General features: G+C 41.1%; 1 protein-coding gene across 4 annotated transcripts in view; it reads left to right on the top strand.

Annotated features, from left to right (window-relative positions):
* The window catches only part of LRIG2 (leucine rich repeats and immunoglobulin like domains 2), a 63,624-nt gene that overhangs the window by 30,981 nt on the left and 11,695 nt on the right, over positions 1-20,948 (top strand). For all 4 annotated transcript variants that reach the window (XM_033198574.1, XM_033198573.1, XM_033198576.1 and 1 more), the window contains 8 exons: positions 201-344; positions 548-691; positions 2,998-3,078; positions 4,486-4,557; positions 4,695-4,763; positions 13,519-13,682; positions 16,471-16,791; positions 18,712-18,993. In XM_033198574.1, coding sequence (XP_033054465.1) covers positions 201-344; positions 548-691; positions 2,998-3,078; positions 4,486-4,557; positions 4,695-4,763; positions 13,519-13,682; positions 16,471-16,791; positions 18,712-18,993 — 1,277 coding nt within the window. The remainder of the gene's footprint in view (positions 1-200; positions 345-547; positions 692-2,997; positions 3,079-4,485; positions 4,558-4,694; positions 4,764-13,518; positions 13,683-16,470; positions 16,792-18,711; positions 18,994-20,948) is intronic.

Genomic DNA, 20,948 nt, shown 5'->3' with positions numbered 1-20,948 from the left:
CTGGGATTACAGGCGTGAGCCACTGCGCCCGGCCAAGCACTAAATCTTAAATAAAATACACATTTTTATTGAATAGAATTGGTCAGCTCAGTTGTGTTGAACAAAGGTATATGCTTCTCTGGGAAAAACTTAAGATTTAAAGCTAGTTAATTGAACTGCCTTGTTTTGGAACGTATTTTCTTCTTTCTCTAATTCTGCAGAGAACTGGAACACAATAACCTTACACGAGTGAACAAGGGATGGTTGTATGGCTTGCGAATGTTACAGCAGCTTTATGTGAGCCAGAATGCTATTGAAAGAATCAGCCCTGATGCATGGGAGTTCTGCCAAAGACTATCCGAACTGTAAGTGTTGGATAGCATTTCACTGGAGGCTGTGAAACTAGAGCAGATTGGAATAAATCATTCCCATGGACAGTAATGAGATATAACATCCCTCTTTACTAGAAATTTGTAGAAAGCTCTAAATTTACCATGTAGATATAATAAGAATTGTAAGTTGAACCAAATACAATGAATTCCTTACCTTCCACATTTCTTGTTTTCAGTGATTTGTCCTATAACCAGCTGACCCGCCTGGATGAATCTGCCTTTGTGGGTCTGAGCTTATTGGAGAGATTGAATTTGGGAGACAACAGAGTCACTCATATTGCTGATGGTGTATTTAGATTTCTTTCCAATCTTCAGACATTGTAAGTATATCCATTCTCTTTTTTGGTTGTTGTTACTGATTTTTTTAGTACAATAAAGCAAATTAATTAAAACAACTAATCAGTCTGCAAATTATGTATGCTAATATTTTGTGGTTCTTCTGTCCTGTGCCTCAGAGCAAGACAGTCTTATTTGTCTCCATCTCCATAAAAATCCCAAGCCTGTAGTAGGCAATTCAGTTTGTAGTTTAATTCTGAGTTAATCCCATAAACAGCAAAGCATGTCTTACTGTGTTGCTATGGAATAAAACACAGTTGCTAGTGTCAGGAATGCAGTCATTTTCTTGTTCCTTTGAACTTGACAATATACCAGGGCTACTAGTTCTCATTCAAAAGGATGCAGGATGTGTAGAGGGAACTGCCGTGGTGGGAGACCGGTTCACTGTTACTGGTTTGCTACATGACTTTGGATGGAAGAAACTAATACTTATTATCTGATGTGTGCCAGGTGCTTTCAAATACTAGGATGATACTGCTGTTTTCCATATTAGGAGGCTGAGGTTCAGAGAAATTTAAATAATTTCCTCAAAGTCACATAGCTTGTAAATGTTGGGCCAGAATCAGATCCCAGGTCTGTTTGATGCTAAAGCCCATGCCCATTTTATCATACCACCGGAAGAACAAAATCACTTAGCTTTTCCTGGGCATCATTTTTTCTTCTCTTTTATACGGTGAAGGAAGGATATAGGATTAGATGGTTGCTAAAGGCAGTTTCCACGCTAAAATTCTGTGGTTCTGTAAGTTATTCAATTTATAAAACATAAGAATATGTTTTTATGAACTTTTTGTATTTATATATAATATATCTAATTTTAGAATATAATTTTACTAAATAAAGAGGTATTTTAATGAAATATAGTAGTCTCAAACACAGAGCAGAATAAAAGAAAACAAAGAGTAAGTAGTAGAATTTGTAGATTCTTAAGTTTCCTGAATAGGGGACTTTATGGTCGTTAGGTTTTGAGTTGAAATGGTTCAGAGAAGAGGCTTCCCAACTTGGAGACCTAACCATCAATGAGAGGGAAAGCAAGATGATTTTGTGAAGGGTATATACATGCACAGGTGTGTATTTGATTTTTTTTTAACTTTCTTTAGATTTGGCCTTGAAAAATTAAAAGTGATTATATTTTTCCTTTTCCTATATTATCAGAAGTGAAATTGGATCAATGCAATCTCAGAAACTTAGATGTAACTGCAGCCTTTTGACAGTTGAAGGGGTGGCAAATAGGTTATTTTAGTATACTACTGATTATTACTTTTAGAATTAAAGTTTAGGGAAGTAATAGCAGAAGTAAATGGTTGTGTAATACCACATAGATAGTTAAGACAGAATTAGGATCAAATCTGGGGAATTCTGGCTTTAGCGTCGTGCTCTTGCCAGGGTAGATACAGTTCTTAATTTGTTGAATGGTTTCTATTTATGCTGCGCTGTGGAGGAGGGGGAAGGTCCTGAAGAGCTGAGCCATTGGTTCTTTCATTATTTATTCCTTAGTAAAATAAAATGAGCTTTATTAGGTTTTCACTTAAAGAAAGCTAAGTGAAAAGAGGGATCTCCTCTTTACTGCTAATCACACAACTCTGCATGTCCCTTATAAAGTAGAAAGCTTTGTGCTTTATTATGAGATGACTTAAAGAAGCAAAAGTGATTAAATATTTTTAATTCTATGGAAATAATTATTTTATCATAACATGATGTGGTACAGTTGCATTTCCTCTGAGAATGGAACAGTGAATTTTAGAAGATCCATAGTTTCCCTTTGAAAGAAAATCTGATGACACTGTACCACATGGGTATATCATCTTTGCTTCCCATGGGGCATCTTTAATTGCTCTTGAGCAGTGAAGCGCTGTATTGATATTACTCTTTGTCAGCCATTGTAAGTTTAAGGTCCCAGGGGAAGGCTTGGGTCACCCAGAAATCCCATTAGTCTGAAATCAGATTTATAAGCCATATACTCTGCATCTTGAAACACTCCTCTTTTCAGGACTCTGTCTATACTTTTTAATATGCTAACATAATGAGGGACTCTTAGCTCGGAAGAGTAATACTTTTAGCAGGTTGCTTTATTTATCAAGGCCAGCTTAATTCTTAGCTTATAAGAATCAGTTCTTACATGTTTATTCCAGATATTTCTTAAGAAGCAGAGGTGAGCCTTCATCATAAATAACTGTTAAAGTAAGGATCAGAATTAGCATGTGCACCTTGACATCACCATGCCAGGATGCTGCTCAGTGTTATGATGGTTGTATTGACTAATAGAATCTGTCTTTCTCTGACATTTTTGTAGAGACTTAAGAAACAATGAAATTTCATGGGCCATAGAGGATGCTAGTGAAGCCTTTGCTGGACTCACAAGTCTCACTAAATTGTATGTATTTATAATATTTATGTATGTCTGCATAGGCGTGTTTTCAAGAACTGACTGTAAATATGATTGAATTATGTTTATTTCATATGGCTAGAAAGTCTGAGCTTTCTGACACTCTGGGAGCTTTATGGGGATTTCTTTGTTTGTTTGTTTGTTCGTTATTTTGAGACCGAGTCTCGCTCTGTAGCCCAGGCTGGGGTGCAGTGGCGCGATCTCGGCTCACTACAACCTCTGCCTCCTAGATCCCTGTTGAAGCAATTCTCCTGCCTCAGCCTCCTGAGTAGCTTGGATTACAGGCGTGTGCCCAGCTAATTTTTGTATTTTTAGTAGAGATGGGGTTTCACCATCTTGGCCAGGCTGGTCTTGAACTCCTGACCTCGTGATCTGCCTGCCTCAGCCTCCCAAAGTGCTGGGATTATAGGTATGAGCCACTGCACCTGGCTGGTTTTTTTCCTTTTTTTTTTTTTGAGACAGGGTCTTGCTCTGTCACCCAGGCTGGAGTGCTGTGGTGCAGTCACAGCTCACAGCAGCCTCAACCTCCTGGGCTCAAGTAATCTCCCACCTTGGCATCCTAAGGAGCTAGGACTAAAGGTGTATACCACCATGCCTAACTAATTAACTTTTTTTTTTTTTGTAGAGACAGTCTCTCACTATATTGCCCAGGCTGGTCTTGAACTCCTGGGCTCAAGTGATCCTCCCACCTTGGCCTCCCAAAGTGCTGGGATTATAGGCATGAGCCACCATGCCCAGCTAGTTTTTCTGTTTCTGTGTTTTTTTTTGTTGTTGTTGTTGGGGCACTTTTTATTGAAAAAGCATTCCTGTGGACACTTAAAGAGTAGTTATTTATGGAAGTAGAATTTCTATTCAAGTAAAATGAATGCATTGAGAAAGTAATGTCTTGATAATCTGTTTAATTTGTAGTTTGTTTAATTGTATGAGATTTATGAGTAATTTATCTAGCAGAAGTAGAGCATTCTCTCACATAAGATTTTAGATCTTCTCCCATGAGAATAATTTCTCCAAAGGGTCACACTTGTCTGAATTTCTTTGACAATCTTTTGCTATGAATGGAGACATGAGGAATATAATTGAATTTAGCATCTGAAAATTACCAGTTTATCAGTGGTCAAGATGGTTGTTCACCTCATTGAGCTTTGATAGACGCCTTTATGCTATGTTTTACATTGATTAATAATTAAATTTCATAACTTTCTTAAAAATGCATGTTCTCATCAAATTGTACACGTTAAATATGTGTATTTTTTTGTATACAGTTGTACCTCAGTAAAGCTGTTAAATATACAAAAAAGTACGCTAAGCTTATTTTCACTTTTTATAGGTAGATGTTTAATGAATTTAATTTTGGTTAGTGGAGAGCTTTCTTAGAAAGGTCTGTTTGTATTTCAGAATCTTACAAGGAAACCAGATTAAGTCAATTACAAAGAAAGCATTCGTTGGTCTTGAATCCCTTGAGCATCTGTAAGTATTTTTCATACATTTTGCTTACTCTGTAAATAATCTTTGCTATTAGCAGAGATTTTCATGACCATGTAAAGTGTTTATGTAACTTGATATAGAAATGGTGACTGATAATGTTTCATTTCTCTTTATTTCAGAGATTTGAACAATAATGCTATAATGTCTATCCAAGAAAATGCTTTTTCTCAGACTCATTTGAAAGAACTGTAAGTAACTTGTCTTTTCAAGATCACCAGCTGGATCATTGTTCCTGCTTGTTGTGCTTAAAGTGTGATGGGAGTGACCCAAGTTATTTCTAAAAGCACACAGTTCAGGCAGGAAGAAAGAAATTATTAATACTCAGTTATTTTAGTGGTTAGAGGTAATTTTAAAATACCCAGCATTGAAAAGCCCAGAGTGTGTGGCATTAAGACCTTCTATTTTGCCTGTTCTACCAGTGCTCATAATTAGGAGACCTTAGCACTGCTCCTTATGCTTTATGTATACCCTACTGTTCCTTTTTGGATTATCAGAAACATGTGTTACCAGTTCTTAACACCTTGTGTGGGTTACAATAAAGGTATCATGTAATTTTGTTTTATAGTTTCCGAGGTGATTTAACACTTAGTATAATTGTCAGAGAAGATTCTCTAACCTGTTCAAACTACTAAAATGTCAGAATAGACAAGTATGTATATGTACCCTTTTTCATTCATGAGTTTTAAAAATTGCTCTTACTGGTTTCGAGATTTCCCTAGGGCATTGGAGGTTAGTTGGGCATTGGTATTATTTATATTTATATATTTTATATTTTTTTGGAGACAGAGTCTTGCTCTATCTGCCAGGCTGGAGTGCAGTGGTACGATCTCGGCCCACTGCAACCTCTGCCTCCTGGGTTCAAGCGATTCTCATGCCTCAGCATCCTGAGTAGCTGGGATTACAGGTGCCTGCCACCACACCTGGCTAATTTTTGTATTTTTAATAGAGACAGGGTTTCGCCATGTTGGCCAGCTGGTCTTAAACTCCTGACCTCAGGTGATCTGTCCGCTTCAGCCTCCCAAAGTGCTGCAATTACAGGCATGAGCCACCAGTCTTGGCCTGGCATTATTTTTAAACTCTGTTGATTCAAATATGCAGTCAGGGGTAAGAACCACTAGACTATAGAAATTATTTTGCCTTGCCTGGGAAGCTACTCAAAGGATACTCTGTGGAGCAGAACTGGTTGATAGCAAGATAAGGATAGAAATGCAGAATAAGCATTTAGAAACTTTTAGAACAATTTGACATTACTGTGACACTTTTGTTGTAGTTTATAAAAGTATTGGTCTGCAGTAGATTGGAAGTTTAAAAGACTGGTCCTTACCATGGATAATTTGAGATGCACTGGAAATGTGTGAGTTTTCAAACTGCCTAGGTTCAAATCCTTACTCCATTCCTTACAACTGTGTGACAGTGGGCCAACTGTTAGCCTGAGATTCAGTTTCTGTTCCCAGAATGGGGATAGCACCTCCCTCAGGGTTATGTGAAGATAAAGTGAGATAACTTGTTTACTCAAATATTTATTCATTATCTGCTATGTAGGATACTGTTCTGGATGATGAAAACAGTAGTGAACAAGACAGAGTCTCTGTGCTCATAGCATATTACAGTAAATCCTAGTGAGGAAGAGAAATAATATACCAGTAGATATATAATATCTCATCAGGTAACAACTGAAGAAAAATAAAACTAGGTTAAAGGTATGGAGAGTGATGGGGATTGCTATTTTAGATAAAGTAGTGAGGGGAAACTCTTTTGAAGATACAGCATTTGAACCACGACCTTAATGAAATGGCAAACCATGTGAACACTGGGTGAATGGCTTCCCAGGCACAAGGAATAGGAAGTAAAATGAGTTTGGAGAGTTAAGCAGAGTAGAATAATTAAATACCTACTTTTTTTGATATTAATCATCTTATTTCTCATTAGTCATTCTCTTCATTTGTTCCAGTATTTTTTTTTAATTAATTAATTAATTAATTTTTTTTTGAGGTGGAATCTCACTCTTGTCCAGGCAGGAGTCCAGTTGTGCCATTGCAGCTCACTGCAACCTCCGCCTCCCAGGTTCAAGCGAATCTCCTGCCTCAGCCTCCTGAGTAGCTGGGACTATAGGTGCATGCCATCATGCCCGGCTAATTTTTTTTTATTTTTATTTTTTATTTTTTATTTTTTTATTTTTATTTTTTGAGACGGAGTCTTGCTCTGCCACCCAGGCTGGAGTGCAGTGGCCGGATCTCAGCTCACTGCAAGCTCCGCCTCCCGGGTTTACGCCATTCTCCTGCCTCAGCCTCCCGAGTAGCTGGGACTACAGGCGCCCGCCTCGTCGCCCCGCTAGTTTTTTGTGTTTCTTTAGTAGAGACAGGGTTTCACCGTGTTAGCCAGGATGGTCTCGATCTCCTGACCTCGTGATCCGCCCGTCTCGGCCTCCCAAAGTGCTGGGATTACAGGCTTGAGCCACCGCGCCCGGCCATTTTTTTTTTTTATTTTTAGTACAGACAGGGTTTCACTGTGTTTTTTTTTTTTGTTTTTTTTTTTTTTTTTTTTTTTGAGACAGAGTCTCGCTCTGTCGCCCAGGCTGGAGTGCTGTGACCGGATCTCGGCTCACTGCAAGCTCCGCCTCCCGGGTTCACGCCATTCTCCTGCCTCAGCCTCCCGAGCAGCTGGGACTACAGGCGCCCACCACCACGCCCGGCTAGTTTTTTTTTTTGTATTTTTTAGTAGAGACGGGGTTTCACCGTGTTAGCCAGGATGGTCTCGATCTCCTGACCTCGTGATCCACCCGTCTCGGCCTCCCAAAGTGCTGGGATTACAGGCTTGAGCCACCGCGCCCGGCCATTTTTTTTTTTTATTTTTAGTACAGACAGGGTTTCACTGTGTTAACCAGGATGGTCTGGATCTCCTGACCTCGTGATCCGCCGGCCTCAGCCTCCCAAAGTGCTGGGATTACAGGTGTGAGCCACAGCATGTAGCCTGTCAAGATATTTTTCTTTTATCCCAAACTGCTTTGTTCTAACTTACTTTTTTTGTTGTTCTTGAAAAGCATATCGAATTTACAGTTTTATTAGGTCCAACAATAAAATTATGCTCATATTTTTCTTTTTAAAGAGACAGGAGGCAGATCATAATAGACCATGAGGAATTAGGATTTTTGCTTTTTTGAACGTACTAGGAAACTGGAGGGTTTTGAGAAAATGCTCAGCACAGAGCTTGGCACAGAGTAGAAGTTGGGTAATGTTAACAATAAAGACTAAAATTAAAATGTTATGAAAATCATCATTAGTTATTTTCTGCCAGATTCTTAAAGTAGGTATTTTGATCTGTTAAGATATTTTGAGTTATTTCTCATAGGCTTAGTTTAATTATAAGTTGTGACTTACTACAAATTAGTATACCCCCCAACTTTTTTTTTTTTTTTTTTTTGCCAGTGATAACCTGAGGGCCAGCAAGAAAGTTTTAACTGTTAGGAGAACTCAATTTAACATAAAATTTAAACAGTAGGTGAAAGCAAATATTGCAGTCACAATCTTCAGAGAGTCATTTAATAATCTGGGAGTTGTGACAAAGATTCTTTGGTTAACCAACCTTTAGGCAAGCAAGCCCTTAAACCTTCTCCTAGGCCTAGCTGTGTAAAATCCAATTTTAGCACGAACCCTGTAAAATCAGTTTAGCAAGAACTCTTCCGCAACGTAGACCATTCCCAGGTGATGTCTGATCACCCTGGCCTGTCTTCAGCAAGAATCCTGTTAGGGTTTAGCCGGAGTCTCCCTTTCTCTGGATGTTATTTTTTAGTAATTTCACATCCACTGAATGGGATGAAAGTAAACCCACCTTGCTCCTTGGCTATACTTGCCCTTGCTGTTTCCCTGCTGTCTCTCCCTCACTGAGTTGAGCCCAGTCTCTCTCCCCAACTGCAACATCACATTGCCATGGTCCCTATATCTATTGAGATGATCCTGAATAACGTCTCCCTTACCATGCTTTAACAAGTATCACTGAGTAATTTTTCATTTAACAGTTATGGTGCTGTGACTCCGATAGGATCAGATTCATCATTGGACCCCCAGACCTCTCACCCAGGACCCCAAGTGTGCACCTTTGAAGCCATTGTCTTCACTCCTGACTGATAGATCGGGGATCCAATGGTGAGTCAGACTAATGAACCATTGCTCCGGACAAACATCCGTTGAAGCTGGTAAGGAAAGATTTCGATTCTCAAGATTGTGAATATATTCTCTAGAGTTGGGCTAGAGGCCAGGCTTCTTTTGAAAGGTACCTCCTGGGCTTGAAGGTCTTCCTGGCTCTCTTTCCTGAGTGGGGTTTATTCCCTGACTCCCTGGACTAAAAGTCCTTGGAACTCTGTGTGGCTACTCTGTTCTCTCTAATAGATCCTACTTCTCCCATGGCAATTTCTCTGGCATCTGAATTCCTTCTTTTTGAGCCCCTGCTAATAACTCTATTGCTCCACCACTCGTTCTGTCCACCTCATCCTTGTTGTACCTTTATTGGCCTCTTTGGGATACTTAGGATCTCTCCAGACCACATCCTGTAAGCTCTCTTTCTTCCCATTGCTACTGCTCCTTATTCCTCCTCTTACCACCTTTAATGTTCCCTCCAGTTCCCTTAAGCCCTTTGATAAGACTCCCTTCAAATCCATCTGTCCACCCACTGCTAGACTTTTTCCTTCCCACTCTGGACTCTTAGTCACTGGGACTGTAGGCCCCCCACCCTCCTGGGGATCTCTCAGGGGACTTGAGGACTCCCAAAAGTAATGACTTGAGGTTGAAAAGGAAAAAGAATAATTGGAAATAGACTAAGTATTTTATCTACACTCAGATGGGCTTTGGAGATATCCAGACAGCCCCTAGATGTTTCTTCAGCCTCCATAAGATTACACATGGCAAAAGAAAAATCCTTTTTTTTTTTTTTGAGATGGAGTCTCCCTCTGTCACCTAGGCTGGAGTGCAGTGGCATGATCTTAGCTCACTGCAACCTCTGTCTTCCAGGTTCAAGCAGTTCTCCTGCCTCAGCCCCCTGAATAGCTGGGATTATAGGCGCCTACCACCACACCCAGCTAATTTTTGTATCTTTAGAAAAGAGGAGTGACTTCGTCCAATTTATGTTTTCTTAGGTATACTGTAAGCTGGACTCATAAGACCTGAGCTCGTATCCTAACTCTACTATTTATTTTATTTTATTATTTTTAGAGGGAATCTTGCTTTGTCACCCAGGCTAGAGTGCAGTGGCACGATCTCGGCTCACTGCAGCCTCTGCCTCCCAGGTTCAAGAGATTCTCCTGCCTCAGCCTCCCAAGTAGCTGGGAATACAGGCGCATGCTACCGCGCCCAGCTAATTTTTTGTATTTTTAGTAGGGACGGGATTTCACCATCTTGGCCAGGCTGGTCTGGAACTCCTGACCTTGTGATCCACCCGCCTCAGAGGCCTCCCAACGTGCTGGGATTACAGGCTTGAGCCACCGCGCCCAGCCTCTACTGTTTATTTTAGACATAATTCTGAATGCCCCCAGAATCTCAGTTTCCATTTCTAGAAAATGGAATTGAAAATGCCTACCTCAGCTGGGTGCGGTGGCTCACATCTATAATCCCAGCACTTTGGGAGGCCAAGGCAGGCACATCACGAGGTCAGGAGTTTGAGACCAGCCTGGCCAATATGGTGAAACCCCATCTCTACTAAAAATACAAAAATCAACCAGGCGTGGTGCCATGTGCCTGTAGTCCCAGCTACTCAGGTGGCTGAGGCAGGAGAATTGCTTGAACCCGGGAGGTGGAGGTTGTGGTGAGCTGAGATCTCGCCACTGCACTCCAGCCTGGGTGACAGAGCAAGACTCTGTCTCAAATAAATAAATAAATAAATAAATAACGTATTTAGCACAGTGCCTGACCACAGACAAAACTTAATTCACAATAGCTCCCTTCACTTCTGTTTCTTTTGCTTCTTTCCATTCTTCATATACTAACCAAACCCTGACCACAAGTACTTAACAGAGTATAAGGTATTCTCTCAACAAGTGTGTGGATAGATTATACTAAAATATTTCTAGTGGTCTTCTTTGAGTAGTGAGGATTTGGGGGGCTTTCTCTCCCTCTTGGTTTAGTGGTACTTTCTAATTTTCTACTACATAATTTTAATGGAAAATGTTTTAAAATTTATATGCAACTTTTTCATACACCTCTTATTATTGATGCAAAGCCTTGTGGGGAATACCAAAAAGTATAAAGAGAGATTTTAATAAATGTTGACCTAAAAAGTATTATAAATATGACTTTTGAAGTAACCAAAAGCAACCAACAATTCTCAGTAAAAAAGTTCCATTAGATCCAGGTGTGGTGGCTCATCCCTGTAATCCCAGATACTCAGAAGGCTCAGGTGGGAGGATCCTGTGAGTCCAAGAGTTAGAGACCAGGCTGGGCAACACAGCGAGTTCCTGTCTCAAAACACAGTTGCATTAAAGTTCCTGCAATAGCAGTTTGTTCAAACCAACTGTTAGAGAAGAAATTACACAATGAAGCTTGTTTTAAAGCATTATATGTAATCCCAGCACTTTGGGAGGCCGAGACGGGCGGATCACAAGGTCAGGAGATTGAGACCATCCTGGCTAACATGGTGAAACCCCATCTCTACTAAAAAATACAAAAAACTAACCGGGCGAGGTGGCGGGCGCCTGTAGTCCCAGCTGCTCGGGAGGCTGAGGCAGGAGAATGGCGTGAAACTGGGAGGCGGAGCTTGCAGTGAACTGAGATCCGGCCACTGCATCCAGCCTGAGCGACAGAGCGAGACTCTGTCTCAAAAAAAAAAAAAAAAATAAATAAATAAATAAAGCATTATAAAAGCATAGTAATCTTTGCCAGTGCTCCCCTTGTTTAATAACAATATAAGTCAACTTTGAACAATCAAACAATGTAAGTCAATTTTTTTCATTCTTAGAATTGAAACTTTGCCAGGCGTAGTTGCTCACACCTGTAATCCCAGCACTTTGGGAGGCCGAGGCAGGTGGATCACGAGGTCAAGAGATCAAGACCATCCTGGCCAACATGGTGAAACCCCCGTCTCTACTAAAAATACAAAAATTAGCTGGGTATGGTGGCACACACCTGTAGTCCCAGCTACTTGGGAGGCTGAGGCAGGAGAATCGCTTGAACCGGGGAGGTGGAGGTTGCAGTGAGCCAAGATTGTGCCACTGCACTCCATCCTGGGCAACAAGCAAGACTCTGTCACAAAAAAAAAAAAAAAAAGAGTTAAAATGGAAACTTCTGTGGAATCAGATCTTAGATACTTTATTCAAATATTAAACTTGATGAGGATTTTATCATGCACATAAAGCAAGTTCTCAAAATCATTTACTTTCCCTGCTTTTAAGTGGATGGGACATTTAAGGGGTCATTGAGAGAAAATACTGATTTTTCAGATATGTTTTACAGGGTTATAAACCACAAATACTTTTTCAGTGCTCTTAGTTTAGATTGCATTACACATTCCCACAGTGCTGAAGTGGTTTTTTGTTTGTTTGTTTTTGGGAGACAGAGTCTCAATCTGTTGCCCAGGCTGATGTGCAGTGGCGTGATCTCGGCTCACTGCAACTTCCGCCTCCCGGGTTCAAGCAATTCTTCTGCCTCAGCCTCCCAAGTAGCTGGGGTTACAGGTGCCCACCACCACATCCAGCTAATTTTGTATTTTTAGTAGAGACAGGGTTTCGCCATGTTGGCCAGGCTGATCTCGAACTCTTGACCGCAGGTGATCCTCCTGCCTCTGCCTCCCACAGTGCTAGGATTACAGGTATGAGCCACTGAGTCTGGCTTAGTGCAGAAGTGTTTTTAGTCTTCATGAAATAATTTGACAGTAATTATATGCTGTCTACAACAGAGATCTCTTGATGCTCCAATATATATAGTGTTTCCCAATACTTTCATGGGAAAAAATTTAAACCTCCAAAATTTAAAGGAAGGTGCAATTAACACCATATACGCTTTATCTAGATTCACTGACTGTTAACGTTTTGCTAAATTTGTTCTGTTTCCCTCCCTCCTCCTCTCTCATTTTAGCTCTTGTTCCCTCTCCACATACACACAAATATATATATATATACACACACATACACAGTTTTTTTGCTGACCATTTAAAAGTTGCAGCCATGATGACACTTCACCTCTAAATATCTCAGCATGTATTTTTTAAGAACAAGTACATTTTCTTTTTTTGTTTGTTTGTTTTTTTTCTGAGATGGAGTCTTGCTCTGCCGCCCAGGCTGGAGTGCAGTGGCTGGTTCTCAGCTCACTGCAAGCTCCCCCTCCCGGGTTTACACCATTCTCCTGCCTCAGCCTCCCGAGTAGCTGGGACTACAGGCGCTCACCTCGTCGCCTGGCTAGTTTTTTGTATTTTTTAGTAGAGACGGGGTTTCACCATATTAGCCAGGATGGTCTGGATCTTCTGACCTCGTGATCCGCCCGTCTCGGCCTCCCAAAGTGCTGGGATTACAGGCTTGAGCCACCGCGCCCGGCCGAGGAACAAGTACATTTTCTAATGAAGACATCACCATTACCACACCCAAGGAAATTAACATTGCTAAGATAATATTAACTAGTACACAGTCCATACTCAAATTTCCCCTATGTTAAAAAAAAAAGTCTTTCGTAGATGGTTTTTTTCAATCAAGAATCACACATTTCATTTGATTGTAATGACTCTTTAGTCATCTTCAAAATAGATCCCTGGCCACCCTTGTTCCCCTCTCTTTTTTTAGTGTCTTTCATGAGGTTGATATATTTAAAGAATTTTGGCAGACAGTCTCAGTTGGTTTTCTCATGATTACATTTATGTTGAATGTTTTTGGCAAGAATAATGGATAGGTGTGTGGTAAGGTTTTAATACTGAAGACGTTTAGAACAAAAAGTAAAACAAAGGATGCTTTTCCTCTTTTCTTTCCTGCAGGATTCTGAACACAAGCAGTTTGCTCTGTGACTGCCATTTGAAGTGGCTACTTCAGTGGTTGATTGATAATAACTTTCAACATTCTGTGAATGTAAGCTGTGCACACCCTGAATGGCTAGCAGGGCAAAGCATCCTGAATGTGGATCTGAAAGATTTTGTCTGTGGTTTGTATTTTTGTTTTAAAATGTTATATATTACACACTTAATAATCTTAACAGAATTAAAAAAAATTAAACCAGAATAATTTTCCACTAGCAGTTTTTGTAATCATACAGTTTTAATTGCCATTAAAAATGATCACAGGCATTTTAATGAATGAAGGCTTTTCTCTTTTAGGGGGATTGTTAACCTTAGGTTAGGTATTTGGTAGTCAGATTCCTGAATCAAGCAATATGAGTTTTTTTTTTTTTTTTTTGAGACGGAGTCTTGCTCTGTCGCCCAGGCTGGAGTGCAGTGGCCGGATCTCAGCTCACTGCAAGCTCCGCCTCCTGGGTTTACGCCATTCTCCTGCCTCAGCCTCCTGAATAGCTGGGACTACAGGCGCCAGCCACCTCACCCGGCTAGTTTTTGTATTTTTTAGTAGAGACGGGGTTTCACCGTGTTCGCCAGGATGGTCTCGATCTCCTGACCTCGTGATCCCCCCGTCTCGGCCTCCCAAAGTGCTGGGATTACAGGCTTGAGCCACCGCGCCCGGCAATATGAGTTTTTTTATATGAACATTTTTAGTAGATCTTGAAAAGTGCCACCAGGTACTTTCTAAAAAGATAGCACTAGTTTAAAGTTGTCACCAGCAGTGTATGAATATACTGATTCTGTGTGTTTCATATTTTTTATGCGGTTTCATAACATTAAAGTGGCAGAGTTTTGTTTTTTCTTTGAGGGGAGAGAGATACTCATAGACAAGTTGTCCTGATTCTAGCACTTATACTTTCAAATATACTTTTTTTTTTTTTGAGATGGGGTCTTGCTGCGTCACCCAGGCTGGAGTATAGTGGTGTGATCTTGGCTCACTGCAACCTCTGCCTCCTGGGTTCAAGCGATTCTCCTGTCTCAGCCTCCTGAGTAGCTGGGATTACAGGCGTGTGCCACCATACCTGGCTAATTTTTGTATTTTTAGTAGAGATGAGGTTTTGCCATGTTGGCCAGGCTGGTCTTGAACTCCTGACCTCATGTGATCTCCCTGCCTCTGCCTCCCAAAGTGCTGGGATTATAGGTATAAGCCACCGTGCCCAGCCAATTTCAAGTATACTTCTATATTATTCTTTCTCAATTTGGAAATTTTTCCTTTACACTTAAATTTCCTTTAGGCTGGGCATGGTGGCTCACACCTGTAATCCCAGCACTTTGGGAGGCCAAGGTGGGTGGGTCACCTGGGGTCCGGAGTTCAAGACCAGCCTGGCCAACATGGCGAAACCCTGACTCTACTAAAATACAAAAATTAGCTGAGCGTGGTGGCACACGCCTGTAATCCCAGCTTCCCGGGAGGCTGAGGCAGGAAAATTGCTTGAACCGAGAGTTGGAGGTTGCAGTGAGGCAAGATTGTGCCACTGCATTCCAGCCTGGGTGACAGAGTGAGACTCTGTCTGAAAAAAAAAAATTTTTTTTCTTTAAAGTGGAATGACTGATTCTTAGCTTTACATAGGAGACCTTTTAGCTCAGTGTATCTATGTTACATATCCCTAGAGTATCTCTGATCATTTGAGTACCTATATATTGCCAAATCTGTTTTCACAATGTACTTAAAGATGGTTGGAACAGAACACACACTTGGAAGTTCAGGCCCACAAAATACATCCATTGTTTTTACAAATTTTAAAGAAGAGAACAGAATCTAGTAAAGGTTAAATTCTGCTGACATTGCCACATATTCCCTTTTTACTTAGTTTTAAGTACCATATATTTTTTCCTCCCCTTCCACTTACTGCTTTTATGGCACAATGAAATGTTATCCAGTGGAGATACTGGTTAAGAATTTATATACCTGCTTCTCTCATTCAGTCCAATAACATTATTAACTATGAATCTATATTTTATTAGCCAGTCCTAAGCCAATCTTCAGTTGGACATTTGACCTATTTGGATTTTTTCACTGCTTTAGGTGAAACCTGTGTACATACAAAATACTTTCAAATAATTTGTTTTATTAGGTATTCTCTGTGAAATATAAATCATTCATAAGCCCCCTATTTTATATTGGCACAGAAAGGATAATGGTTATATATATATATTTATAACCATTATATATATATATATATTTTGGAGACAGAGTCTCACTCTTTTGCCCAGGCTGGAGTGAAGTGGCGTGATCTCGGCTTGCCTCCCCACCCGGGTTCACGTGATTCTCCTTCAGCCTCTCAAGTAGCTGGGATTACAGGCGCCTGCCACCTCGCCCGGGTAATTTTTGTGTTTTTAGAAGAGATGGGGTTTCGCCATGTTGGCCAGGCTGGTCTCGAACTCCTGACCTCAGGTGATCCACCCACTTCGACCTCTGAAAGTGCTAGGATTACAGGCATGAGCCACCGCTCCTGGCCATATACACGTTTATCTATCACATACGTATGTACAAGGGGTAATAGAAGTAGAACTTGTCTTGAAATCCTAATATAAGGTTTCTGTTTTTCCCCAATAAGTGATAATGCTTGAGAAATACATTCCGAGCACACAGGTGACAGTAAGGGCTAGTAGAATAGTGCTGGATCCTGAAGTCAGGAAACTTGAGTTCCAGTCCAGGCTCTGCCACTGACTTGACATGTCTTTGAGCAAGTCATTTGAATTTTCCTGGCCTCATTTCCCCCATCTTTAACCAAGGGAATTGGACTCTAGCTCTGTGGTCTCTTTCAACTTTAATATGCCACTTTGTAAACAGAACACACAATTTTATAGTATTTGTTTTAAAATTTAAAGCAAAAATATATAACTGACTTGGCTGTGAATGCATTTTTTTCCCCTTAGATGATTTTCTTAAGCCACAGATAAGGACACATCCTGAAACCATAATTGCTCTAAGAGGCATGAATGTGACTCTGACGTGCACTGCAGTGAGCAGCAGTGATTCACCCATGTCCACTGTGTGGCGCAAAGACAGTGAAATCCTGTATGACGTGGATATTGAGAATTTTGTTCGTTATCGGCAGCAAGCTGGAGAAGCTCTGGAATATACTAGTATCTTACATCTTTTCAATGTGAATTTCACAGATGAAGGAAAATATCAGTGTATTGTTACTAATCACTTTGGTTCTAATTATTCTCAGAAAGCCAAACTGACTGTAAATGGTAAGGAATTATGCTCCTTGATTTTTTTTTAGTTTAGAAGGATTTTTCATGTTCTGTTTTGAATCACTTGAGAGAATTAGGCTAAACCTGACATTTAAGTAGGACTCTTACTGTCTTTTGAGTTGTGATAACGTGTCAAGTGGGTGGGATTTTTGGATTAGTCAGTCTGCCCACTTATGGTCTCTAATTGGTCTTTGGTTGAAGGGTAAACGCTGTGGCCCTAAGAGATATGCTGTTTTCACTGCTGTTTATGCTTTTGAAGACATTCTTATGAAATTCTCAGTTTTCATTCCAGAACCATAAATCTCTCTTGGTAACTATAAAATTTATTCCTGATGGGCCTTATAATAACTGGGAGTATCTAGGACATTTTTGGGTCTAATGGTCATTATCATTGTCTAAATGTAGTTACACAGGATCATTTGTGTGTGTGTGTGTGTGTGTGTGTGTGTGTGTGTGTGTATTTTTATTTATTTACTTTTTTTTTTTTTTGAGATGGAGTCTCACTCTGTCTCCCAGGATGGAGTGCAGTGGCATGATCTCAGCTCACTGCAACTTCCGCCTCCCAGGTTCAAGTGATTCTCCTGTCTCCTATAATTCCGAGTAGCTGGAATTACAGATGTGCGCCACCAGGCCCACCTAAATTTTGTATTTTTAGTAGAGACGTGGTTTCACCATTTTGGCCAGGTTGGTCTCAAACTCCTGAACACAAGCGATCCATCTGCCTCGGCCTCCCAAAGTAGTGGGATTACAGGTGTAAGCCACTGCACCCAGCCTTATTTCAGTACCTTTTGGGGTACAAGTGAGTTTTTTCCCCATGGATTATAGTGCTGCATTCTGAGAATTTAGTGCACCCATCACCGAGTAGCGTACATTCTATCTAATGTGTAGTTTTTTATCCCTAGTCCCCCGCTCACCCTCTCCATTCTGAATCTAAAGTCCATGATACCACTCTGTATGCCTTTGTGTACTGATACTTAGCTCCCACTTATAAGTGAGAACATATGGTGTTTGGTTTTCCACTCCACACAGGATCATTTTAAAAATGAATACTCTTCTTTCCTGCAAAAGCTTCTCAAAAATAGCTTGATTTATCTATTGCGTATCAAATTGAATAACTATAACATTTTAGGCTTTGTGCAACCAAAAGATGTATTTATGTTTCACTTCTGTGTTTTTTAGTGATACTTTTGAAGGCATAAGTTTTTTTTAGCATGCAGTTTCCTTGATAGCTTTGTAGATGTTGGTTTGGGCAACATCTTTCGTTTTTGAGATGGAGTCTCACTTTGTCACCCAGGCTGGAGTGCAGTGGTGTGATCTCAGCTCACTGCAACTTTCACCTCCTGGTTTCAAGTGATTCTCCTGCCTCAGCCTCCCAGGGAAGCATCATTTAGCTTCATAAGTGAGGGAATCATGGTAAATATCAGGTTCTAAAATACGAAGTTCAAGAAGGTTTGTGGCCTTCTGCTTTCCCTAGTTCCAACTGATGATTAAGTGTATCATGCATCCTAGAAGACACAGTTATCAGTGTGCTCCAAATACTCTGAGGTTCTGGAAGAAGAGATGGCCTCAAAACCATATTCACTCTTGGCTGGGTGCTGTGGCTCAGGCTTATAGTCCCAGCACTTTGGGAGGCCAAGGTGGGAGGATAGCTTGAGGCCAGGAATTTGAAGCTGCAGTGAGCTATGATTGTGCCACTGTACTCCTACCTGGATGGCAGAGCAAGACCTTATCTCTAAAGTTTTTTTTTTTTTTTTAATTTATAAAACTATATTCACTCTCAATCAGAGAGCTTGTCTTCACAAAGAAATGGAACATTATGGGGTGTTTTGTCTACTAGACTCTTTCATGCCTATTTGTATACATATATGTGTCTTTGTTCCCCTGCCCACTTTTTCTTGGTGGTCTTTCTGGAAACAGAGATGCCATCTTTTCTGAAAACGCCAATGGATCTGACTATTCGCACTGGTGCCATGGCCAGATTAGAATGTGCTGCAGAGGGACACCCTGCACCTCAGATTTCCTGGCAGAAAGATGGTGGTACTGACTTCCCTGCGGCTCGAGAAAGACGCATGCACGTCATGCCCGAAGATGACGTCTTCTTTATTGCCAACGTGAAAATAGAAGATATGGGAATCTATAGCTGCATGGCACAAAATACAGCAGGAGGTCTCTCAGCAAATGCTTCCCTAACAGTGTTAGGTACATTTACTGCTTCATGGGTCCCTGCTTTTGTTGGAGTCTTTGGGAGCTACTCTTGGTCTTAACAAGCAAGAAAAATAAGTTTGAGATTACTGTGATTCTTAGATCTTTATCTTATTTCACAATTTTATGCAGGGTTATGTCAGTCTAGGAATTAGTGGGTCAGATAACTGAAATGTGGGAAAATACACAGGGCAAAATTAGGTCGGCATCCTTATCACAATAATTGAAAGTTCAAATTCCTTTATCAACTTACTTTTTCTTTTCTTTTTTTTTTTTTTTTGAGACAGAGTCTTGCTCTGTCGTTGGGGCTGGAGTTCAGTGGCCGGATCTCAGCTCACTGCAAGCTCCGCCTCCCGGGTTTTACGCCATTCCCCTCCTCAGCCTCCGGAGTAGCTGGGACTACAGGCGCCCACCACCATGCCCGGCTAGGTTTTTGTATTTTTTTAGTAGAGACGGGGTTTCACCATGTTAGCCAGGATGGTCTCGATCTCCTGACCTCGTGATCTGCCCGTCTCATACTCCCAAAGTGCTGGGATTACAGGCTTGAGCCACCGCGCCTGGCTCAACTTACTTTTTCTTTTTTTTTTTTTTTTTTTTGAGACGGAGTCTCGCTCTGTCGCCCAGGCTGGAGTGCAGTGGCCGGATCTCAGCTCACTGGAAGCTCTGCCTCCCGGGTTTACGCCATTCTCCTGCCTCAGCCTCCCGAGTAGCTGGGACTACAGGCGCCCGCCACCTCGCCCGGCTAGTTTTTTGTAGTTTTTAGTAGAGACGGGGTTTCCCCGTGTTAGCCAGGATGGTCTCGATCTCCTGACCTCGTGATCCGCCCGTCTCGGCCTCCCAAAGTGCTGGGATTACAGGCTTGAGCCACCGCGCCCGGCCTCAACTTACTTTTTCAAGTCCCTCACTGTAAGGTTTCTATTTCATGTAGGTGTGTTTACTATTTAGTGAGTTTGCATTGAGAGTTCCACTGTTCTCTTAGGAGTATCCCAGCCATTTGATGCTGCTTCACTTATTGCTTGATAGGAACCTAAGACTGTTTGCTCCTAGTTCATTTTCAAAAAAATGTAAACAAACAAAAAATGTATTTTCTGGTTAGAGTTTCTGCTTTCCTTTTCAGTGTGTTCTTCCTAACCCTATTTCTGGTAAAATGCCTTTTTTCCTAAACATTTCCCCTGGCTAGCCTGGGTTTTTTGTTGTTGTTGTTGTTTGTTTGGTTGGTTTTTTCTTCCTTGTTATACTTTTCTTCATGGAACTCAAATCCAAGGTAAATTCTACTTTCCAGTTCTGTGTTTTCCTAGATGTCAGTTATTATTATTATTATTATTTTTTAAGTTTGTTGGTTTGTGTTGTTTACTTGTATAACCAGAAAAATAAGAAGTTATTTATTTATTTATTTATTTATTTTGAGATGGAGTCTCACTCTGTCGCCCAGACTGGAATGCAGTGGTGCGATCTCGGCTCAGAGCAACCTCCACTTCCCGGGTTCAAGTGATTTTCCTGTCTCAGCCTCCTAAGTAGCTGGGACTACAGGCACATACCACTGTGCCCAGCTAGTTTTTGTTTTTTTTTTTTTTTTTTTTTTTGAGATGGAGTCTCGCTCTGTCGCTCAGGCTGGAGTGCAGTGGCCGGATCTCAGCTCACTGCAAGCTCCGCGTCCCGGGTTTACGCCATTCTCCTGCCTCAGCCTCCGGAGTAGCTGGGATTACAGGCGCCCGCCACCTCGCCCGGCTAATTATTTTTGTATTTTTTAGTAGAGACGGGGTTTCACCGTGTTAGCCAGAATGGTCTTGATCTTGTGACCTCGTGATCCGCCAGTCTCGGCCTCCCAAAGTGCTGGGATTACAGGCTTGAGCCACCGCGCCCGGCCTTGTAATTTTTTTTAAGAGACGGGGTTTCACCATGTTGGTCAGGCTGGTCTCGAACTCCTGACCTCGTGATCCGCCCACTTCAGC

Source organism: Trachypithecus francoisi, unplaced genomic scaffold (assembly GCF_009764315.1).
Source record: "Trachypithecus francoisi isolate TF-2019V2 unplaced genomic scaffold, Tfra_2.0 Lachesis_group5, whole genome shotgun sequence".
NCBI classification, from domain to species: domain Eukaryota; kingdom Metazoa; phylum Chordata; class Mammalia; order Primates; family Cercopithecidae; genus Trachypithecus; species Trachypithecus francoisi.
The sequence above is the reverse complement of the archived record's forward strand: the minus strand, read 5'-3'. Positions and strand labels throughout refer to the sequence as shown.